The sequence below is a fragment of the Vanellus vanellus genome (genome assembly GCF_965231255.1).
Source record: "Vanellus vanellus genome assembly, chromosome: 5".
NCBI lineage: Eukaryota > Metazoa > Chordata > Aves > Charadriiformes > Charadriidae > Vanellus > Vanellus vanellus.
This window is the reverse complement of record NC_138910.1, coordinates 70,861,970-70,885,411: the sequence shown is the minus strand read 5'-3', so window position 1 is coordinate 70,885,411 and position 23,442 is coordinate 70,861,970. Positions and strand designations below refer to the sequence as shown.

The 23,442-nt window shown below is 62.0% G+C and overlaps 4 protein-coding genes across 4 annotated transcripts; 3 read left to right on the top strand and 1 right to left on the bottom strand.

Moving 5' to 3' along the window:
• Positions 1-1,863: 1,863 nt before the first annotated feature.
• DYNLT4 (dynein light chain Tctex-type 4) lies at positions 1,864-2,532 on the top strand (the record flags this gene model as incomplete). The annotated part of the gene is made up of 1 exon (XM_082483698.1): positions 1,864-2,532. The coding sequence occupies one exon, from the start codon at positions 1,864-1,866 to the stop codon at positions 2,530-2,532; it is 669 nt and encodes a 222-aa protein (XP_082339824.1).
• Positions 2,533-3,372: 840 nt separating this feature from the next.
• Positions 3,373-10,746, bottom strand: PLK3 (polo like kinase 3; the record flags this gene model as incomplete). The annotated part of the gene is made up of 15 exons (XM_082483590.1): positions 3,373-4,434; positions 4,798-4,908; positions 5,154-5,283; positions 5,411-5,573; positions 5,767-5,850; positions 5,955-6,072; positions 6,152-6,261; positions 6,638-6,764; positions 7,111-7,306; positions 8,008-8,103; positions 8,676-8,763; positions 8,851-8,980; positions 9,439-9,555; positions 9,642-9,749; positions 10,585-10,746. The coding sequence occupies 15 exons, from the start codon at positions 10,744-10,746 to the stop codon at positions 4,240-4,242; spliced, it is 1,935 nt and encodes a 644-aa protein (XP_082339716.1). The 3' UTR covers positions 3,373-4,239.
• LOC309672533 (uncharacterized protein) lies at positions 10,745-17,737 on the top strand (the record flags this gene model as incomplete). Its single annotated transcript, XM_082484061.1, has 3 exons — positions 10,745-10,964; positions 15,153-15,404; positions 15,723-17,737. 3 exons carry the CDS (start codon positions 10,745-10,747, stop codon positions 16,955-16,957), a joined length of 1,707 nt encoding a protein of 568 aa, XP_082340187.1. The 3' UTR covers positions 16,958-17,737.
• Positions 17,738-18,363: 626 nt separating this feature from the next.
• On the top strand, positions 18,364-23,442 carry BEST4 (bestrophin 4; the record flags this gene model as incomplete). The annotated part of the gene is given in 17 exon segments (XM_082484060.1): positions 18,364-18,427; positions 19,098-19,215; positions 19,431-19,522; positions 20,029-20,057; positions 20,061-20,075; positions 20,077-20,152; positions 20,678-20,752; positions 21,074-21,228; positions 21,302-21,379; positions 21,732-21,881; positions 22,149-22,172; positions 22,175-22,231; positions 22,560-22,616; positions 22,620-22,622; positions 22,626-22,647; positions 22,650-22,713; positions 23,040-23,442. Coding segments are annotated over 17 exon segments (1,482 nt in total).

Here is a 23,442-nt window from a genome sequence, read left to right as displayed (position 1 = left end):
GGCGGGCGGGCGGGCTGCCGCGGAGTGGGGGCGGCGGCGAGCTGGGAAGCCCCCCCCTTGCTGCCCAGGCGGCTCCATGCTGGCGTTTGGCGGATGGGAGCGGAGCAGGGAGGCAGGCCTGCGTCTCGGTACAAGTGGCATCCTCCGCCGCAGCTCATGGCGTGGCCCCGGCACCCCCGGCACAAGGACCTGTCTCCCCCCTGCAGCCGGTGGCTTTGCTGCAGAGGACCCCGCGGATGGGGCAGATGGGGGTGAAGGGAGGCAGGCAGCTGGGATTTTGGAAAAGGCAACACAATGTGCAGCTTAAATGCACAAAGATCAACCCCACCGCCACGCGCGCAGCCCCCAGTGGAAAAGCGCTGGGCATGGCTGGGTCCCCGGCAGCAGAGCAAACTGGAGCCCAGCAGGGAGATCTGCCCCTTGAAATGGAGAGCACCTTCTCTCCTGCCGATGTTCCAGGCCAAAACTCTGCAGCGCCCTTGTCTGCTTAGGACACAAGCGATCACAGGTGGAAAAAAACATAACCAGCCTCGCCCAAGCCACGGGCTGTGCTGGGGAATGCCCCTTCTCCCAAGCCTGGCTAGCCCCAAGCAATCCGTGGACACATGGAGGGTGGCCACAGAGGGACCCCCCCTTTGCTTGCCAACAGCAGTGCGAGGGAGAGGGAGGAGCAGTGCCCGCAGCGACGGCAGCACCCCCAGGGAGCGGGGTCCAGCTGCCAGCGTGCTTGGCAGCACTAGTCAGCGGCAGGCTATAAATACCTCTGACGGGAGATAGAAACACAAAAGCCGTCGCCACTTTCCTCAAATAGCTCGGCAGCCAGGCCAGACAAAGGCGCATTGACAAAGGCAGCCACGGCGTACCAGCTGGGCTGGGCTCTGCGGCGGAGAGAAACCCCGCTCGGGGTCAGGAGCCCTCGGCAAACCTGCCCTTGGGCCAGGGCATTGCAGCAGTTGGGCCTCCAGCACTTGGCAGGGCTGTGCTCGATGGGTGCCCACTCGCCCACACTCTCCCTTGGTGCAGGGGGGGACTAGTACCCAAAAGATACAAACCTTTGGGTAAAATCAACCTGTTGGAGGTCCCAGCTCCGGTGCAGCCCATAGTTGGGGTGCAAAGTGGCAATCACCATGGCTGTTCTCCACTCCCTGCTCTTCCTTTGCACGTTCAACAAAGAAATTTTCAAGGCTGGCAGGGGAGGTTGGAGGGCACATGCCCGGAGCGACCGTGTCCCTGTGCTGGCACAGGTGGAAATGCAGACAGGGCAGGAGCAAAAGAGGACAGAGCTGTCCAGGGACCAGAAAACAAGGAGTTACAGGAGCCGTGCCCCAGAGCGGCCCTGGAGAGCTGCAGTACATAGCAACACTTCACGCTCCAGGACCACAATGGGTTTGGCCCTGCTCACTGCGACCTGCGGGACCACAGTCAGTCCTGGGCAGCTGGGAGCAGGAGACATCAGCTAGAGACAAGTCCCCTGGGTTTACCCCAGCAGGGCAGGAGTGGGGCTGTGGGTAAGTGTGGGACCAGACGCAGGCAGGAGGGTTGGGGAGGCTGGGGGGGAAGGAGCCGCTCGCCTGTGCCAGGGGAAAGGTTGGAGAATGGGAGAGCAGAGGGTTGGACGAGCAACGCGTGGCTGCGCTGGATCAGCCCCAGCTGGCTGAGGCTGCTGGGGAAGGAGGCGCTGGTGAAGCAAAGGTGACTGCCGTGGTTCTGTAGCCCCTCTGCATTCAGCCCTGCAGGGACCTACGTGCCAAGGAGGCATGGGATTTGCAGGGGGCAGGGAGAAGCAAAGCAGAGAGGTACTGAGATGGAGAGGCTGGGGAACAACCCACACTCAGAGCCACGTCTCCCTTCCAGACCACCCATATGGCTGAGCACTTGTCGCCAGAGATGGCCCAGGTGACGGCTGCAGATGGTGCTGAAGCCCCTCCGCTCCGGACCACCCGCCGCGGGTCCCAGCCCCCAGCCCCAGCACGGGGCACTGAAGAAGGCAAACCACCGCTCCTGACTTCTCGCCGCAGCTCCATCCTCAGCAACCTCCCAGGACCCCTGGCCAGCCGCCGCAGCTCTCTTGGGGCAGCCCCAGGGGGCAGGCGCCCCTCCATCGGCCCGTGGATGCTCCACAGCCGCGTGAGCTTCTCTGGGCTCCCCCTTTTCCAGCCCATCCTCAAGACCCGCCTCGAAAACACCTACAGGATGGGGCCTGATGAAGGTTGCAAGTTTGATGCGGGGCGGGTGCAACGGGTGCTGGAGGGGGCTTTGGCAGGTGCCCTGGGGACCACGGTCTACAGCCCCCAAGGCAGCGCCCCGCTAGCCCAGAGCCTGGCCGAGCTGCTGCGGAGTCAGGCAAAGGAGGTGGTGCCACCCCGCTACAAGCTGGTCTGCCATGTGCTGCTGGGCCAGCAGGGCCAGCAGAGCCTGCTGGTGGCCAGCCGGGCACTGTGGGACCCTGAGAGCGACAGCTTTGCTGCTGCCACCTTCTCCAATACCTCCCTCTTTGCTGTGGCCACAGTGCACGGGGTCTACTTTGAGTAGTACCCACCTCTCCTTCCACCCAGCCTTGTAGGGCTGCAGGGGGAGAAGAGCTGAAATAAAGAGGTTTGCTCCAGCTGTGGCTCATACCTGGAGTCTTTGGCCATGGTGTGTAGAGGGAACGAGGCATGGATGCACCTCAGTGCCCTGATGCTGGCTACAGGCCCCAGCCTCAGCTCACACCCATACTGTAGCTTCCACTACCACAGTTTGCAAAAAAGACCTGAACTGCAGCAAACACAACCCAAAAGGACACATTACCCTGGAGCAGGCAGCTGCCTGAGGCCATGCTACAGGGAGCAGCCCAGGCTGGTTCCCACAGTGCAAGCTGCTCCCAGGCAGATGGATTACACCGGCACTGGGGAAAGAGGTGACAGATCACCTTCAAAGCAAGCTCATGGAGCAGATTAAATCCTACCTCTTTCCTGGCTCCACTCCCAGCTCATATCCCATCACAGGAGGTGTCACAGTGCAAGAACCCAGGTAACCCACCCCCTGGGCCACAGCTCCTGCCTTCTGCAGCTCAGCAGAAGCGTGAGAGCAGCTGGGTTTGGTCCAAGTGCAGAGACAGTTGGGAATGAAAGTTTGGCAGCAGCAAGGAGAAGCTGAGGCAGGGCCAGGGCTCCACAGGCAGCAGCAAGACCTAACTCTGCCCTTCCTGGCAGCCCTGGGAGGTAGCACATGGGCTCCTCACCCCTATCCTGCCTCCCTGACCTTGTCCCCCAGCAACGGCCATTGTCAAGAGGGACCTTGCAGAAGCAGCCCTGGAGCAAGAATAAAGATGAAGCTGAAGCTCTTTTGGGATCAAGGCTCCAGCTCCAAGCAAGGTGGACACAGTTTGCCCGTACACAAATAAATTTTTATTGAGGTGAGTCAGGAAGAGGGGAGCCACACATGGACAGACCAAGAGGAAAAATAAATAATTCCATATAAATAAGATACATAAATAGTCCCACATGGCAGACACTGCCTTGAAACAAGAAACATCCCTGGGTCCCAGCAAGACAAGGGCTTCCTCTAGCAAGCCCTTGAATCCCATCCCCCCTACCCTTTATCAAACCTCAAGTTGTACCAGACAATTCACAATTTGGAAGCGGTCAGGGCATGGTTGGGCCCAGCACAGCCCCTTCCTTAGTGTAGCAGTTGTGGAGTGGCACACACCAGCCCACGCAGCCCCTGGCAGGGCAGGCAGCGCCCTTCACCCCTGTCCACCCCTGGGAAGGGGTTTTCCCTACCCCACAGCAGCCAGGCCTTGAGGTCAAGGCTGTGCCGGTCCTCTCCAGGCCATGGAGAGGGTCTGTGCAACTGGTGCATCACCTCGGCCAGGACAGCTTGAGCCCCCACTGCAGGCAGCTGCCAGCCAAGGCAGGCTGGAGCACCAGGCCACAAACAAGGCACAGCCAGACCCAAACCTGGCTGCAGGGCACTCGCCCACCACCTCCCTGTGCCACCCCAGTCCACTCCACCAAGACCAGCACAACCAGAGCAGGAGCTGCCAGCAGGAAGACAGCGATTGCCCGGAGACAGGGAGCAGCAAGGACATCCAGACCTGCTGCTGTAACCACATCCATGTGTCTTAGTCCAGAGTCCAGCTGAGCACTGGAATACAGGGTGCCCAGGTGGGCAGCCAGCACCATAACATACCTCCCATCCTGTGGGAGGGTAGGGGGAAGACCTCTACGTCCAGAGAGGGTCCCCCAAGGTCCCATGCTAGGCCTCAGCCCGTTCTTGGAGGAGCTTAAGGATGTATCTGAGGCGGTGGTGGAGCTCAGGAGAACAGCCCAGCTCCTGAATGCTGCACAGCTTGTAGGTGTAGGAGTTGCGCTCCCGGTTGATGTAGGTGACAAGGCAGGAATGGTCAGGCTTGCTAATGATCACCTTGGTGTGGTCGTTGTAGAAGTTCACCTAGAAGACAGGTTGGGCTTGGTTTAACCCACGCTTCCTGCGGCATGTCGGGAGCTGGGATGGAGCCACACTTCCTGCCTCAACCCGTTCCTCCTCCCCAACCTGCCTGGGAGCATCCGTGCTCCATGCCCCAGAGCGGGAACACACCAGCCCAGGCACTGGGACAGACGGAAGCAGTGTCATGTCCCCCATGAGGTGGACAAGGTGCAACCAGCAGCTCCAGGCACTGGAGCAGCATCCTGCACCCACAGCGCTGGACCCTGCATTTGGGCTGTGGCAGACTAGATCTAACACAGGCCAGCAGTCCCCAGCTGGCCCCTTCCCCACAGGGGTCTGGGGATCTCCCCTGTGCCCCACACCTACCTGGAGGGTGCCACTGCTGAAGAGCATGAGCAAGGCTTGGTCAGTCTTCACCCACTGCAGGAGGAGCAGGGCTGGCTGCCCAAGGTCATCTATGCTGGGCAAGTCACCTCCCTTGGAAAGAAGGGTCTGTGTAAGCCATTGGTCCCATACATGGGAGCACTGCCACCAGCATACCCACAGCCAAATCTGGACACACCCACATTGGGGTCCCCACTCCCAGGACACACCTCTCCGGGTATCCACCTGGTCACAGCCCCTGAGCAGAGAATTCTACAGCCCCAAGCAGTGTGGTCAAGCCATGACCCAACACCCAACCTACCCATGATCCCAGCCCAGCCCAGGGCCCCAGCACTCACCTTCATGAGATGCTGCTCCATGTAGGACGCAAAGTAGCGCAAGACACTCATCTGTCCCTGCAGCTGCTCGGGGATGGCAGCCACAGAGAACACAAGGTGTTTGCTGTTGGTCGGGTTGTAATGCACAGTCCTGGGATGAAGACGACCATGAGCTTTGGGGACACCCAGCACCAAACCTACCCCTGGCACAGCCTCCCCTTGCCCCTTCCCACCCGAGGGGCTTCCCCAGAGACACCAGCCCCTTCCACACCGCTTACCTGTGGTTGGGGGAAAGAGTCATGTGCGTGCCATTGTTGAAGAGGACCCCAATGCTGCGGTTGGAGAGCTGGTAGCCAAAGCCATACTTGTTGGAGTAATCCACCCACTTGCTCACCCAGACAAAGTGCTCATGGCGGGCCAGGGAAGCCGGGTTTTTCTCCGCTGGTGGAGAGGAGAGGGGGTGAGCAGAGCAGGCAGCCAGCCCCTGCCCACCTCAGCTCCCCGGGGGGAGCAGACCCCCCACAGCAGGCTCTGGCAGCATTTAAGGTAACCCAAATAGCAGCCATGCCTTCATCTCATGGGGAAGGGGATGTACAGTGCCCTGTCCCATACCAGAGCAGTCTGACTGGTTTACCTGGGGGCATGGAGGAGAGGCAGGTCCGCAGCAGCCAGACAGCTGACTCGATGATGGCAGAGGCAGTGATGCAGTCTTCAAAGGCTGTGGAGAGAAGATGACAGGCTGAGTCAGCCAGCCCCGCTATCAGCCAAGGCAGGACAGGAAGCTTGGGGCAGGCTGGGGTGGCCTGGGCAGGTATTGCTCACCTTCACAGCTGCTGGCCATCGTCCCCCGGATGGAGGGGGACACGGACTTGTGAGAGGTCTCTTCCACCACTGTCTCCACAGGGCTAGAGCTGGCGCTGCGGCACGATACGGGGGTGGCCTGCAGAAAGACCTGACTTTAGCACAGTCCTCCCTGCTCCCCCAAAGAGGGGTGGGCATGAGCTCAGGGATGTTCTCACCTCATTCCCTTCCACGGTTTTATAGCTCATCTGCCGACAGATCGAGGTCTTCATCAGCCCAGTGACCAGCTTGGAGATGTCATCCTTGTCCTCTGAAGAGCCCTTCTTGGCTGAGGAGAGAGCAAGCGATGAGCACACTACTGAGCACAGGGGATGGGGACATCTAGGCCACCCCTCCCAGTAGCTCAGCTCTCCCTTGTCTGTTCCCATGCCCACGGTGGTGAGGATGGTGTCAGGCAGCTGCCTCCCACTTTCACTTCCCAGTTCTCATGCAACACAGGGCTTCCAGGAGGAACTGCCCCCGGGGGTTGCGGCACAGCATCCGCTCTCCAGACGCACACCCATGCCAGACCACCAGCACCAGCTTGTGCGGGCCCTGGGCAGAGGGCCCAGGGAGACCCATCAGGGGGTCTTCTCCAGGAGATGGAACCCATTTCTACCTGCAGGAAGGGTCACTCAGACTGCTGGGCAAGTGCATGAACTCACCCTTGGGTTTCTTCTTCCCAAAAAGTGTCTTGGTAACTTTAGCAAAGAGACTCTTTGCTGGGTTTGGAGGACTCAGCTCTGGAGCCATCACACAGCTGCTGGGAGGGAGCTTCTCAGGCGTGTAGCCCTGCAGAGAGGTCAAGGCAGAGGTTTGGTTTCCATTGCCCACGTGCTCCAGGCAGAGCAGCTGTCCTGGACTGACTGCAGTCACTCACAGCCCTCCTGACAGCCAGCTTGCGTTTCCGTCAAGCCTTGGCCCCATGACTGGCATCAGTACGGGAAACAGCCCGTGTTGTAGGGACAAGGCAGCAGGAACACACCAGATCCCTCAGTTCCCCTGGCTGGCATTTGGGCAGGGCAGCAGCTGCTTCCTTTGAAGGACTGAGACTTGGGCTCCAGGGACAGCACCCTACACAGCCCAAAAAGCCCCATTCCACCCAGAGGAGGGTCAAGGCCAGACCCTCACCGCTCACCTTGAAGAACTCATGGTCCAAGATCTCCTCGAGAGTGAGGCGGTCCTGGGGGTTGCGTCTGAGGATGCCAGCGATGAGGTGCTTGGCAGGCAGGGAGAGGAAGGCAGGGAGGGTGTACTCCACCTGCTTGATGCACCTGTAGGTCTCCTTGAGGTCGGAGGTCTCAAAGGGAGGGTTCCCACACAGCAGGGTGTACCTGGGAGGGTACACATGTGCCACCGTCACATCCCCGCCAGGCTTATGACTCAGCAGCACTTAAAGCAAGGAAGTTATTGGCATTTGGCCGGCCACACCTGGCCAGGAGCACCACTTCCAGCCCAGGTGGCCACACACACATCCGGCCACGCTTCCTCCTAGCAACTGTTTAGAGCAACAAACAAGGAGCCCTGGGGAAGGGGAGAGGGCTGGTAGGCAAAGGCCACCCTCTGTCACCACCGCTCCAACCCCTGCGTGGCCGCCGGGGCAGAAAGCGCAGCAGGAAGCTCGCGGGCAGCGGCCAGGCGAGGGGCTGGATGTGCCGAAGCGGCGCAGCGATCGCTCCCCCAACAAACAGAGCCGCCGCCAGCCACCGAGATTTTCCGTTGTTTATCAGGGTCACAGGGCGGTTGAGCACGCTTTGAACCGGAGCGGAGCGTGGCACGAGAGCGCCTGCCCCTCGCGGCTCCCACTCGTGCAAACCCCTGAGCAGCATCCCGGGGATGGCCGGCAGCATCGCTCCAAAGTGGGGCTGGGCAGGATCCGGCCACTCGCTCCCCTCCCCCTGCCTTTCGGCAACCCCTGCAAAGCCACGAGGCAAACCGCAAGAGGACTTCCTCATCGGGGCTGCTCCACAGCCCGGCTCTCCCCCCAGTGTAAGCAGGGCTGCCCCCCCCCCCAAAAACCAGAGCACACACTTACATGACACAGCCCAGGGACCACACGTCCGACTCCGGCCCGTGGCCCTGTCTCAGCAGCACTTCTGGGGCCAGGTAGTTGGGGGTCCCACATATCGTCCTGTGGGGCCGAGCACCAGGTCAGTGCATGCTCTGCATCCCATCACAGACAACCTCCCCCACCATCACACACACACACTCCAAGCCCTGCGACTGAGCTCACAGCCTGTCCTCCCCCCCTCCATTTTCCTCTTTGTGGTCCAAAGTCCCCTTCCATCTACAAGGAGCCCATACAGACTCCCCCCCCCGCCTCTCCAGCTCCCAAGGGTCAGGAGCAGCTGCTCCTGGGGAGCCGTTGGGAAGAGTTTGTCCTAGAGCTGGGGAGGAACAGAGCCTTTGTGTCCCGGCCTGCGCAGCCGGCAGGGCAGCCGGGCAGGCACAATAGCGATAGTCAGCACATTGTTCTCCCCCCGACGGCTGCGAGCTCACTCCTGAAGGAGCCACAAAGCCCCCAGCCCCCTCGCCTTGCCTGCAGCTGGGGCAGGAATCGCTCCCTCACCCCGGGAAGGGGCCCTAAAGCTTCCCCGCCCCAGGCCAGGAGCAACCCCTCACCATCCTTCCACCCTCCCAGGAAGCTGGAGGAGGAAGAGTGAAACCTCAGAGGGCTGTGGAATTGGGAAACTTCAGACTTACTTTTTCTTCTGGTCAGAGATATCCTGGCAAGCAGCTAGACCAAAGTCCCCCACTTTCAACTCCATGTTTTCATTGATGAAGAAGTTGCCTGCAAGTCAAGGGCGATGCGTCACCACAAGTCCCCCTGGGGCAGCTCACTCCCCACAGAGCTCCCTGCCCCAACCACAGCACTCACCGAGCTTGAGGTCTCTGTGCAGGATGCCCTTGAGGTGAAGGTATTTCAAGCCTGAGATGATCTGTTTGAGGTAATAGCGCACTTCGGGCTCCAGCAGAGTATGGCGGGCCTTCCAGATGTGGGCCAGGGACTGCAGAGGGAGAGAAGGCAGCTTGGTGATGGCAGGCAGGGAGAACAGGCAGCCCTGCTGACTAAGCAAGGGGCAGGCAGGGTCAAAGCCAGTTCTTCCAGAAGTTGCACATCCACAAATAATCCTTCTTCCACAGCCATGACCTCAGCAGACTCCCCACACGAGGTTGAGATTGCTCAGCACAGCCAAGGGAACCACTGGATTTACGGTGGCCCCACAAGGAGCTACAGGCTGCCAACATGAGCAGGCAGACCAAGCAGGACAGGCAGCCAGTGGTGTCCCCAGCGCCGTGTGGAACCAAACGGGTTACGGCTGAGCTCAGAGGGTGTGACAGAGCAGGCAGCAAGGCAGCCCAGGAGAAGGAGAGTGCTAACAAAACACTTCCGATAAGGCCTACTCCAACCAGCCACGGCTCTGTTTAGGAGATCCTTTGACAAGGAGGCCACACCAGCACTCACCTTCCTACTACAGTGCTCCAGGAAGATGTAGATACTCTCTGCGTCCTCAAAGTAGTGGGAGAACTTGACAATATGCTTATGGTGCAAGTCCCGGTGCAGCTCAATCTCATTGGTGATCTGGAAGGGAGCAGGGGCCCCAGGTGAGCACAGGGTCCCTGTTGCACCCTGCCAGCCAGCACCCCACCAAGCCCCACAGCACCCACCTTTTCCCGCTGGTGGGGTTTAGCCACCCGGCTGTGAGGAATGACCTTCACGGCATAGGTTTTGTTGCTGGAGAGGTCTGTCATTTCATAGCATCGTGCAAACCCACCCTGCAAGGGAAGAGGTGGTTATGGATGGGTGAGAGACAGCTCTTCGCCCCTGCCTATGAGCTGCCTCCTCCGCCGATCCCTTGCAGCGCAGCCCGGTGAGCGTCACACGCTCCCTCACGCTGCATCGCCCACTAAGATCTGAACCATGATGCTCTCAACCAGGGATTTTCTTCACCCAGTTCCTGTAAAACCTCCAGGGCATTTTTCCTCCCACCATGGCCGGACTCTGCATCTTTCCACATGACAGATCAACCTGGAAAGTCCTGCGCGGGGCAGGGAGCCCGGGGACCGGAGGAGGCCACCGAAAAGCAGCCCCATGGAGACAGGTTTTTCCTGCCGTGATGTCAGCCTCCAATCTGCGCACTCAGCCGCCAAGCCCGCCCGGGGCCGGGCTGGGAACCGGCACCCACCTCCTACACACGCCGCTGGCAGCGGGAGGAAAAGTTGCGTGTGGCGGAGCGGCGCGGACCGGCACCCCTGGGAACCGGGGCACCCGCCGGCCCACGCACACTCCCCCCCCCCCCCCTCCGCTCCCCGCGGGGCGCCCCGAAACCGATGCGTCTCCCGATAGCCGGCGAGGCACGCAGCCAGCCCGGGTGATTCACAGCTTCCAGCGCCGCTGCGGGCCCGCCGGGAGAGGCGGGGAGGGGTGGGGGCGGCGTGCGGCAACCGATGGGCCGCATCCAGCCCCGGACCACACCGGGGGGGTGGGGGGGTCGAGCAGACGCTCCCCCGTCCCTCCCCGCGCCCGCACCGGGCGGCGGCTCCCATCCCCGCACGCCCCGGCCGGTGCCCCCCTCCCCCCGGCGGTTCGCCCCTCCCCGTTTCCCGGTACCTTTCCCAGCAGGCGTCCCTTGCAGTAGGAGCGACCGGAGATGGGGTCGGTGATGATGCGGGTGGTCTCGGCCGCGCGGGGCGGGGGCGCCGGGGCGGGGGCGGGCTGTGCGGGGGGGAGGCAGGCGGCGGGGAAAGGGGGGAAGAGGCCGGCGGGCTCCATGGCGGGCGCGGGAGATCGGAGGAGGCTCCGCGGTGCCGGTGGGGGGAGGGGGTCGGCTGCCGCTCCTCCGCCGAGCCCCACGCACGTGGCCCCGCCGCCGCGCGCCACCACTGCCGCCCCGGGAATCCCGCCGGCTTTATCAATGGGCGCGCTGACGTCACCCGAGGAGCCCCGCCCCCGGGCGGCCCCCACGCTGCTCTTAAAGCGGCCGCCGCACGGTAAAAGGTGAGAGTGGGCGGCGGCGGGGTGCTATGTACCTACCGGCACCCCATGGCCGGCCGTGACCGGGGGAGTCCACCCCCAGCCCCCCCGAGACACACACAGCCCCCCCAGACACAGGGGCCCCCGATAGATGCATGACCCCCCCCCCCTAGACACAGAGACTCCCATAAGACAGGCAGCCCCCCTAGACGCAGGGATCCCCTATAGACACATCGATACCCCATAGACACGCAGAGACACCGCCCCTCTCTCCCTGGACGCGCAGAGCCCCCTCCCCATCTGTAAATGCACCCCCCAGCTCCCGTGACAGGGGTGACCAGCTTGTGTCACACGACCCCCCTGGGGACCCCACACCTACACCCCACGGAAAGGCCGTGGCCAGGGTGGGATTTCAAAGCCCACGTGTTCGCTGCGGGCCCTGCCTCCCCCCCCCCCGCCCCCAACCTGGATGCAGGCAGGGACACCTTCAGAGCCCCCTGCTCTGCGCCAGCGGCTGGGGAGGGGGGTCACAGCCCACCCCAGCTCGGGTGCTGGGGATGTAGGGGACAGTGGAAAGTGCAAGTGAGCTCCCTGGCCAGGCTGTCCCCTGGGTAGGTGCCCCTTGGCCACCCTTTGTCCTGGCTCCAGCCCAGCCCCGTGCCCCTCAAACAGCTCCGAAAGGTCAGTCCCCTGCGGGTGGCCAGTCCAGGACTGGGGACCTGCAGGCCTGTCCCACTGGGGATGTCCATCCTCACCCCTCGGTGCCTGGGCACCCAGTCCTGGGCTTCCTGGGGGCTCTGGTGTTGCGGGGCGGGCCTGGCTGTGCTGGCCCCGCTGTGTGGGCAGTGTGCCATAGAGGTGCTGCTCTCTAATGGCCATGAGGGGGACACGTCTATGTGTCACCCGAAACAGGTCATGGAAGGATGTGGGGCGTCTCTCCCTCCCCACGGGGGTGGGAGCTGGCAGAGGTGACCGCAAACACACAGCTTCCCAGGAGCCTGGAGCAGCATCATTGCGAGAGTCCCTCAAAATCAGATTCTGCTGCCCTTCCCCTGCTCCATACCGCATGCAGGGTGACTGTGTGCACGTCCCTTGCTCTGTGCCTCAGTTTCCCCACTTTTCTCCACCTCTGCTTCCCTGGGGCAGCTCAGGGCTCTGGTCACCGATGCCCAATCTACTCCTGAATATGCTGAGGGTTTTGCCTGAGTACTCCCAGCCAAACAGCCCCGTGCTTCACAGCACATCCCCTAGGGGAGGAATTAACCCCCTTTTTTGCTGCAGGCAAGCTGAGCAAACCTGTCTGTAGGGAGGGAGGAAACAACCCGGATCTGTCTGCTTTTTTTGTCGCAGGTTTCTAGCTTTTGCAGAGGAAATGTGTGTATACCCACCGCTCGGCAGCAAACACCCTCCAGGAGCAGGCAGGGAGGCTGCTGCCCCTTGGGGGGAAAGATGCCTGTTTCCACCAGGGCCCCAGGGCTCCCCGCGGCGTGGGCAGCGTCATGGGGCAATGCTGGTTTTCCGACTGAGGCCCCAGGAGCAGAGCTGAGTCAGCGTCTGGAGGCAGCGTGTGGGTGGAGGTGCAGGGAGGCCCCAGGGGACCTGCCTGGGGGTGGGGGGACAACCTGTGTGAGGCTTGCCCCGGGGTCCCCCGCAGAGGCACAGGAGGTACCAGCGAGGGCTGAGAGCTGTCAGCTCTGCTCCTGCTCCCTGCTTGCTCCGGGCAAGCCCTTGGACTGGGTTTGGGGACACAGATGGACCCCATAGCCCACTTCCCACCAGGGCTGGGGCACCTCCTCTCCAAGAGGAATGGAGCCCGGGAGCAGCCCCCTTTCCACCTGCAGCTTGGGTCCACGGTGATGCAGAGCATTGCAGACAGGGGTTTTCCCATCACCTAGCTGGGGTGGTGGGAGGAAGCGGGGTTTAACATCAACAACCTGCCCGGCCTGGGGAAGGGGAGGCTCTGGGGTGATCTCCCGTCTTCCTGCAGCTATTCAGATGGAGTTACAGGAAGAGGGAGCCAGGCTCTCTGGGGAGGTGTACAGCGAAATGGGGACAGGCACCCAATGCAAGTTGCATCAAGGGAAATTCCACCTAGACACTAGGAAACTTTTTTTTTCCCCTGTGAGCATGGTAAAATACTACAGGAGCCCGGAGAGGCTGTGGGATCTCCATCCCCCATGAAACTTGGTACTGGCCTGGCCTCAGCCTGATTCCCCCTGAAGTCCCACCACCCTCACAGCCTGGGGTGCAGGCGAGCTCCCTGGGGTGACAGCCCTGACCCCCTCCAGAGTGGGGTTTTCCCCTCCCTCATCACTCTCACTCGGTGAGCTCCTGCAAAGGACAGGGCTGCAGCCAAGGAAGAGGAAGAGGAGGGGGAGGAGGAGGAGGGAGAGGGTGCTGGTCCCTCAGCTGAGCCAGGGAAGGAAGCACCAGTGCCAGCAGCACCAGCAGAGGCCAACCCACCCCGGGGGGCTGGCTGGGGATGTGCAGAGGGGAAGCTGCAAATCTGGGTAAAGCTGCCTGGAGGGGGAGAGAAAAGGACCCACATCCCTCCGGATTAAGGAAGCACTTGGATCTGGGATGGTATGTAAAATGCCAGCGTGGGAAGGTGCTCCCTGGGAGGCAGAATCCAGCCCACAGAGGCTCAGGGAGTCCTCTGAAATCTCCTGCAACGGGGTTCTTGGCTCAGCTGCTGCCCCAGAGAGGGTGCAGCGGGGAAGCTTTACCCCAGGCAGGGTGTCAGAAGGCTCCAGCCCATGGGTGCCAGCTCGGGGCTCTGTGACCATACCCAGGGCACTCCAGGAGGCAACGTTTTCCCCCTCCCAGGCCAGTATGCTGCCGGCACCTCCCTTCCGCAAGAGCCCGAATGGCCGTTTCCTGTGTCCCACCCCAGCAGCCAGGGCTCGGCCAGCCCTGCTTCCCTCCCCGCTCTGTCCCGTCCCATCCCATCCCTGATCCCCAGCAGAAATTCTTGGCACGGGTTCGTTGCTGTGGCATTCGCTGCACAGCGCGAGGTGCCAGCACCCCAAACCTGCCACTCACAAGGCAATGCCCGCAGCAGGATGGGGCAGGTCCCACTGCCAGAAACCCACCCCACTGCTGGGGATCTATGGGTCTGGGAGAGACCCAAGCAGGGTGCACGGGACGTGGGTGATGGGTCCGTGCCAAGGAGAGCTGCTGCTACCCCACCGGGGGCTGGAGCGGCCCTGAGCTGAGACATGAGTGCAGCACCCGAGGTGCAAGTTTTGAGCCACGAGTGAGGGGTGAAATCAAGGGAAGACCCTCGTGAAGCCTGGTGCCTTCTCAAACATCACTGCATCCCTCAGGATAGCACGGGTGGCCCAAGGAAGCCTGAAACAACCCAGCGCTTTTATTACTGGTGTGCTGAGCTTGCCAGGCCTCTGAGGCACCCCGTATATGCAGCACATAGGGTATCCCGGCACTCTGCACCCCAAGACAGGCTGAAGAGTGGCCACCAGAGCCCTGCCCTGCTGCGGTCACCCCAGTGGGCTCTGGCACCACAACATCACACACGTGCTCAGGCCAGGTCCCATCTCACCTACTTCCTACCAGTACTGAAGCAAAGTGCTGTCGTTACCACAGCAGCACTTTGGTTTACCCTGTTGACACCGTGGTGAGTACACATGCGCTTTCAGGGTGTGGAAACACAGCTCCCCTCTCCAGCACTGCTTTTTTTCCGGGGTCTGTAGTGCTTGTGTCTGTCCCTGCTCCTCCTTCCCAGCCCGGGACTTTTGTGGGATAGAAGGAAGTCTTAAGGGGTCCAGTGATGGAGAGAGAAGCTGGCCCCTTTGGTCCCCATCCTACATGCATGCCCACCCTGTATCCTCTCCCCAGTGGGGCTGGGAGTCACACCATGCACAGAGGTGGGGACCAGTCGGGTAGAGCCCTTTCCCATCCCAGGAGGGAGGGGAACTCAGCACAGCCCAGCGTGGCCCCTCTCCAGGGGCTTGGGGGGCTGATGCTGGAGTATGGAGGGGGCTGGAGGGATGTATGGCTTGTGGGGGTCTCGGGGGGGTGTGGGAAGCTGGGAAGGGACATCGCTTCAGGGGGATGGAGAAGGGAGGGATGGGAAAGGGATGGGGGGGCTGTGGTTTATGATGGGGGGGCAGAGGAAGGGGGGGCACGGGGCGGATTGACTGTAGGGGGTCGGGGTCAGGTATATTTTGGGAGGTTCCGCCCCTCAGTGCGCTTGGAGGGTCTATGGCTGGTGGGAGGCCAGCGAGGGGACCGGGCACAGGGGGTTGAAGGGAGACCACGGCCCACGGAAGCGGGGGGGGGAAGGCAGCGGGCGCGGGACGAGGCGGGCCCGGGCCGGTCCGGGGCGGGCTGCGGCGGGGCCGCCCCGCGGCGAGGCGGAGCCGGCGGCCGCGCCCGGCGGGGATCGCGGAGGGGCGCGGAGCGGCCCCGGAGGATGGGGCGTGCGGCGGCGGCGGCAGGTGAGGCCGAGCAGGGCACCCCGGGGGAAAGGGAAGGGAAGCGGGGGGGACGGGGACAAGGGACGAGCACAGCCCCGGGGGTCGCTCGCTGCCCCTCGCTGCCCGCGGGCAAACCGGTCGGAGCAGCGGGACGTCGGGTGTGAGACAGCCCCGGGCTGGCGGGGGGCGGCAGTCCCGGGAGGTGGGTCGGGAGGGAGCTACGGGGACCCGGGTCCCTTCACGAGGAGGGCGAGAAGTGGGATTCACCCCCCTACCCCCCACCCCCCCACCCCCCACCCCGTCGTGGGAGGTCACCCGTCCCCTCTGCTCTCCCCGCAGGCGCTGGGCTGGGGACCGTGTCCCTCTGGGGCAGCCTCCTGCTCGCTGCCGGCCTTGCCCTCGACCCAGCACCGCAAAGCTGCAACTGCACGGAGCCCATGGACTTCCAGGCTTTCCGGGAGGCTCCGCTCCCCGAGAGCTGCTGCCTCAACTTCACCAGTTCCAACATCACCCACCTGGACTGGGGCATGCTGGTAGGGGTGAGGGGGCTGCGGGAGCTCTACCTCTCGCACTGCAGCATCACAGCCATCAGCAACGCGCAGGGAGTCCCCCCTGCCTTGGAGATCTTGCACTTAAGTCACAACCTGCTGGAAAGTCTCCCTGGAAGCTTTCTGGAAGATGCCCCTAATTTGAGGGTCCTTCATCTGGACAGCAACCAGCTCCACGAGCTGCCCAAGTCCTTTCTGAAAGCATCAACCCAGGTCCAGGAGGTCTACCTGGGCTTCAATGCCCTGACCTTCCTTCCTGCCAGCCTCCTAAAGCCCTCTCTGCTCCAGCTCCAGCTCTCCAACAACAGCTGGGACTGCAGCTGCACTTTGCTCAGCAACCTGGAGGCTTGGCCCAGCCTGGCTGCTGAGGTTATCTGCCACACACCGGAGCGGTACCATGGTGTGGACCTCCAGAGCATCCCGCGGGATGAGCTGTGCCGCTCGCACAGCCTCACCGCCCTCTTCATCTGCCTGCCTCCTCTCCTCATCCTCGCCGGCATCACCTGGTGCTTCTGCAGGCGGAAGAGAAAGACCAACTACAGACTTCAGAGCAGGTCCCAGAGCCACCCAGCCACAGCAGAGAGGGGCAACGTGCCAATGCCTGCGGAGCCCCACCACTACGTCCCCTACGAGCTGCCTGCCGCCCCCTCTGAGACAGAGAAGAAGGTGCTGCTGGGGAGCCAGGTCGTGCTCCAGCCCGCCATGGACCCGCTGGAGAGCAGCAGGGACCTCTACGAGGAAGTTGAGATCCAGGTGGGATCCCCCAGCAGTTCCCAGGTGCCAACCTATGAAGAGCGGCAGGGCACGGGGCCAGGCAGGCAGCGGGACACCCCGGCACCGAGGGCAGAGGAACTGGGGGGCAGTGAGCCAGAGGTGGACACCGTCAGCGTGAGCGAAGTCCTGAAGGACTCTACTGACCGGGAGAAGATCTACATGAGTCAGTCAACCAATTATTACAACCTGGTACCTGGCATCGAGCTGGAGGACTCAGACAACCTGGAGTATGAGAACATTGACCTGCACTGATGCCGGGACTAAGGCTGTGTCTGGGACACGCCGGGAGGATGGCAGGGGCCGGGCAGTGACGAAAGCCGGCAGAGCAGGAGAGGCACGAGCTGTCCGGCTTGTAGCTTACAGCGGTTGTTTGCAAAGCTGCACCCCCAAATTCCCATCCCTTCCCCTGCGCTACCACGTGCAACCCTCGCTTGCCATGTGCTGCAGCAGGGCAGGGGGTGTGAGGGTACTTTGGGCACTGGGGACTCTGCCGCAGGCTGGCAGTGTTTGGGGACACGTGGGCTGGCAGTGCCTGAGGAAGAACGTGAGGAGGAGGTGAGGGCTGCTTTTGGGCACCAGGTGACAATATTGTGTGTGCCAGACCCACCAGCCGGGGCCTCCATCCTCTCTCGTTAGAGCCACATGGCATCCAGCACGGACCTGCTGCTCCCCAGCCCGCAGAGAACAGGGTCCGGGGACATGAAATGGGGCTGGTCTGCCTACGGGGTCTGCCGGGAGTGTCACGCGTGGATGGGGTGTCCTGGGCTTGGCAGAGGGAGCCTGGGGTGGTCCTACCCACTGCCCACCCCACATCCCACCGTGTCCCAGTGCATGGCACGGGGGCTTCAAACAGCCAGTGCGCTCGTGCTTGCACACGCGTGTGCGGGGACTGCACATGGGTGGGTGGGAGCAGGTGTGCAAGTTGCACACGCACACAGGGAGGCACTGGAGGGGCCCCTTGCAGCCTCCCCTCCCCAGTGTGCTGCCAAGCCCTGTAGGATTCAGCTCTCAATAAGAAATAAATCATTTTACTCCTGGAAGTGCGGCTCCATCCCTGTGTCTGTGTGGTTTGGGGTGGTGGGGAGCCGACTGAGGGGACGTGGGGGAGTGCAGGGATGGGGGGCTTCGCTCCTACCCCATCTCCCCTCCCATGCCCTGGGTGATGCCCCAGCGTGGGTCTCACCCAGCAGCCCCAGGGCCGCTTTGCTGGCCTGGCGGAGCAGAGCTGAGCACTGGCTTGGGGTGAGAGGAGCCTCTGCTTTGCACCATGATTTACAGTCTGGCCGGGGAAGGTGTCAGCCTGATGTAAATGTCGCAGTTCCCGGCCAGGGCAGGGACTTGTGGGGCTGCTGGGAACAGGGCAAAGGCTGGGGATGCTGTAAATCACCCCCTGCACAGCGACCCCTCCGGCGAGGCTCACCCATGGGTGCTCCAGCCCTCCTCCAGGGATGGGGGCAGGCAGGCACCCTTGAGCCCTGTCCCCCCTGCCCAGGGGGACATTTCCCAGGCTGGAAGCCCTTGCGGCTGCCGTGCTCCACACCAGAGCTGCCCTGGGCCTGGGCCGGGCGCTGTGCCCGGGCAGGAAGGGAGGGAGCTGGGCAGGGCAGGACGCAGAGCTCCAGCCGGCAAAGGAAGCGGCGCTTCCTGCGGAGCGCGGCATGGCCTCCGGCAGCCCACGGCAGGACGAGCCACGGGCCCCGGCAGTGCTCAGTCCCAGCCCCAGTACGGGTCGGGGACGAGGACGGGATGATTTCCCTGCACGGCTCGCTGTCACTCATGGATGTTTCCCACTGTTCTATGTCCCGCTGGATTTTTTTCCCTTCCCGCTCCCTCCCAGGCCCTGGGAAAGTGGCCCTGTGCCAGCCTTTAATATGCCTCTTATCACTCCCTGCCAGGTACTGGAGCCAGGACATCCCAGCTCATGCCATCTCCAATTCCACTTCCCCCCCCCCCCCCCCCGGGAACATGGAGCTGCCACAGTGCCGATGCAGGACAGGCAGGGGTCAGCCAGCTGTCCCCAGGGGCTGCACACCCCCCCACCCCCCCCTTCCCCCAGCCTGTTGCTGGCAGAGAGGACTTGGGCAGTGACAGGGACGTTTTTCACCCGTGCTCCAGAAATATCCCACAGCCCTCCCTGGCTGCCCGCTCTGCCCGCGCACCCCGGGGGTCCCGTTCCCAGGCCTGCCAGGAGCAACGCAACCCTCCTTTCCCCTCCTTCTCACGGAGCCTAAATTCAGCCGCCGTGGCTGCAAAGAGGAATGACCCAAACCGCCCCGCTGGATGCTGCCCAGCCCCGGCGCCCGCACCCACAGCCCCCACCCATATCTCCGGCCATGGTTGGTCACAGGGAGGTGTTACTGACCCTGAGTTCCCCGTTGCCCTCCTCTGACAGCCCAAATCCATCATGGGGAGGACTCGGCCGTGCAGACCCATGCTGAGGTGTTTAGGTGGAAGAGGCACCGGCAGGACAGGAGGGAGCAGGCAGGGAGCGGGCAGTGGCTGTGGCAGACGTGGGAAGGGCAGGGTGGCTGCGTGGGTGATCCCACTGCTGGGCCATAGTGCTTGGTGTGGGAGAGACAGTGCGCATCCCCGGGTCCTGCAGCCTGGCTGGTAGCTGGAAACCCAGTGGTCCCCAGTTTAGCCAGCAGACAGCAAGAGAAGGGTTTTTCCACTGAGGTGCAGGGCTGAGCTGCAATGACCATCTCCTACATGCTGTCCGCTGCAGGCAACTGCTGACTGAGGAGGAGTGTCTCTATACCAAAGTGGCTCAACACTGCAACAGGTCCACGGACCTCATCCCCATGTCATTTGTCCTAGGTATGGGTATCTCGCTGGAACCCGGGAGTTGGGGTTTCACGCTCCCGCTGGCGCTGGTGGCTTGAGGATTCCCCCACTGCCTATCCTGACCCCATGCCAAAACATCCCTTGAACACCATCAGATGGGTGATGGAGGAACCTGGCATTTAGCTCCCAGGCCCACCGAGCACAGCTCCCTGGCCCTGGGGGTGCCAGGGGGAGGCTGTGATTTCTGCTGGCCCACTCTGCACCCTCCTCCCCATGCCTGGGAAAGGGGCACCTTATCTACAAGAGATGGCTGTCGTGCCCCATGCCACCTGCACCCAGGGCAGGGAAGAACTGGGGACATCCCCACCTCCATCCCTGGGGAGGGCAGCCCAAAAGGAAGCACAACATGTGCTTTATCTCCCGGCCACAGAGAAATGTCACCCCTGGAAACATGGCATCTCCGCTGGCCAGGGCTCATCCTCACCTCAACTCACCACCCAGTCATGCCGAGCTGCCCCACGTGCTATCTCTCGGTGCAGGTTTTTATATCATCTTGATTGTGAACCAGTAGTGGGCCCAGCATCCTTCTGCCTGGCCAGCTCATGTGCATCATCTCCAGCAACATCCACAGCAAGGATGAGAAGGGATGGATGCTGTGGTCCAGTTCTGGGCCCCTCAGTTCAAGAAGGACAGAGAGCTGCTGGAGAGAGTCCAGCGTAGGGCAACTAAGATGATTAAGGGAGTGGAGCATCTCCCTTATGAGGAAAGACTGAGGGAGCTGGGTCTCTTTAGTTTGGAGAAGAGACTGAGGGGTGATCTTATTAGCGTTTATAAATATATAAAGGGGGAATGTCATGAGGATGGAGCCAGGCTCTTCTCAGTAGCAACCAATGATAGGACAAGGGGTAATGGATTCAAGCTGGAACACAAGAGGTTCCACTTAAATTTGAGAAGAAACTTCTTCTCAGTGAGGGTGACAGAGCACTGGAACAGGCTGCCCAGGGAGGTTGTGGAGTCTCCTTCTTTGGAGACATTCAAAACTCGCCTGGACGCCTTCCTGTGCAACCTCATCTAGGTGTTCCTGCTCCGACAGGGGGATTGGACTAGATGATCTTTTGAGGTCCCTTCCAATCCCTAGCATACTGTGATACTGTGATACTGTGGTGCACCCTCATCTGCTACTGTCAGCGGTCCTCATCCTGCACTCTGTCAGCACCAGGGTGCTCAAGCGCTTCCCCACCATGGACCATGTGGTGGAAGATGGTGAGAAGCTAAAACCTGGGGGTGATGGCCTGCAATGTGGGGTGAGAGCTGGGGGCCACAGATGTGTCCCTGTCACCAGGAGGGTGTGCTGGTGGTTGGGGATCTTTGCAAGCATCCCTGTCCCAAACTGCCCCTCACAGAGGGTGGCATCCTTGCACAGATGTTCACCCCCAAAGAGTCTCATGTGCCCTCTGCCCAGAGCTTGTCTTCAGGGGATGGAGTTTCACCTGGAAAACCCTGTGTTTCCACACAGGATGGTCCCCAAAAGGTCTCTCCCCACCAACATGGGGGCCACAGCACTGAGCCTCTGCCCCACCACAGGCTTCATGACGCAGGAGGAGCACAAGAAATTCGAGAGCCTCCACTCCAACTTCAACAAGTACTGGATCCCCTACGTGTGGTTTACCAACCTGGCAGCCCAGGCCAGGCGGGATGGTGGCATCCATGACGACGTGGCCCTCCATCTCCTCATGGATGTGAGTCGGCACTGGGGGGCAGACCAGGTGCCACGCAAAGCTCGGGTCACCCGTCCTTGTCCTCTCTACCCAGAAGCTGAATCTCTACCGGGCCAAGTGCAGCATGCTGTTCCATTATGACTGGATCAGCACCCCTCTCTTGTACACGCAGGTAGGTACCCATGCACCCTGTGGGCCCCCAAGCCCAGACCCCAGCTCCTTCCACCCCACAGTGGCAGAGGAGCCCCACAGACTCCTCCCTGCACCCCAGTGGGGAGCACTTTACCCCCCTTCCTAAAAGCACTTTAAGTCCCCCACTGAATTCTGGTGCCGGATCTGGCATGGCCACTGGTTCACAGCTCTGCAGGGCTGTGCAGGAGCCCGGGCAGTGGGGCAGTGGGGTTGAGCCTTAAGCCTGCAAGAGCATCAGTGACAGGCCGAGCTTCTCGCATCCATGCTGCTCCTGTGCCGCGAGTCCCCCTTGGCTCCCACCCTTGCCACTGGCTGACCTGTCCTTCTGGCAGGTGGTCACCATCGCCATCTACTCCTTCTTTGCCTTCTGCCTCATCAGGCAGCAGTTTCTGAAGCCGTTGGAGCATGGGCAGGAGGGGGACCTGGACAGGTACATCCCCCTCCCCACCCTTCTCCAGTTCTTCTACACTGGCTGGCTGAAGGTGAGATGTGGCCATGCAGCTGGACTTTGCTGGCTAGGGGTGGCCAGGTGGCCCTGAGCACCCTGCTGGTCTTGCAGGGGTGGCTGGCACCACAGCTAGCTGCTCCTGGGGACACATCCTCTAAGCCTAGCCATCACACCGGGGCACCATGGAGCTCCAAGTCTGCATGTTTCATCTGCCCCATGGGTGGACTGAGGGATGGAGAGCCCTGTGGGAAGGTGTCCCCGTCCCTGCTCCCCTGTCTCACCCGGCCCCTTCTCTCCCCAGGTTGCAGAGCAGATCATTAACCCCTTCCCTTCGGAGAAGACATTGATGTCTTTGAGACCCACAAGCTGATAGACAGGAACTTGTAGGTAGGTCCTGCCCCTGGCCGACGTGGTGTGAGGCTGCTGCAATTGGGGCACAGGGACACCCCTCCCCCCTAGCAGTGGGACCTGTGCCCTGCCAGCCCCCAGCCCTGCTCCTGGCCACGCAGGTCCTTGTCCAAAATAGGTTGCCACTCAAGGAAGCAGGGCTGTACCTTGTCCCTCCATCCCTGTCCCTCCATGCGTGTGCTCCCCACAGCAGGGTCAGCACCCCACCAAGGGACACTCAGCAGCCTGGCAGTGCTGCTCAGCCTCTCACCTCTGAGGACAGCATTCAGAAGCCATCCCTGTCCCCTGTCTTTGCCGTGCCCAGGTGTCCCTGCTCTCCGTGGATGACATGTACCAGAACCTGGCCCCTGCTGTGAAGGACTAATACTAGAATGAGTCCATGGCTCAGCCCCCCACACCATGCCCACAGCTGCTGAGACCTTGAAGCTCTCATTCCTGGGCTCCACCTTTGACGTGCGGTGAGGGCACGGTGCAGCCCTGGGGCTGGAGAAAAAGAAGGCAAGTGCTTCAGGGTAGCGATAGCACAAGCGGGCTCATGTGTGTGTGTGTCCCCCCGGGCCCAATTACACCGAGCAAACAGCAAATCCCCCCCTAGGACCATGTTGCCCAACCCCTGTGGGGCTTGGAGGCTACGCTGGGCGATGGATGAGCTGCTGAGGGAGGGACATGGCCTCCCGGAGCTGCTCCTTGCTTGCGAATGCGTTGGGATGAAGGTGATGAGTGGTGCTGGGCATCCCTGTGGAGGATGGCAGCCTGTCCCCATCACCCTGCTGTGCCCCCCCAGCATGGGTGAGGATGCGGAGCAGAGCCAGGCGGCGGAGGCCTCACCGAGCATGCTACGCATCCAGATGCCCCTGCTCAGCCACTTTTCACCGCTGCATCCACCACCATCAGCATCAAAATCTTTGGCCGCAGCAGATGAGGTCTCCTCCACCTGTGGCATCCCCGGGTGGATGGTAGCTTCTCCTTCCCATACCCCAAACCATGAGTCAGTGGCCCGCATTGAGGAGGAGACAGAGGATGAGGAGCGTGGGGCCAGCGAGCCACCCATGCCTGCTGGTTGCCTGGGGGGGACCTGGCTGCTGGAGGCCTCCAAAATGTGGAGGAATGAGCTGCCACTGATCCAGGTGAAGGCACCGTCCAGTGACAGCATCACAGCTGACCAGCCAGAGGCCTGGGAGCCCTGA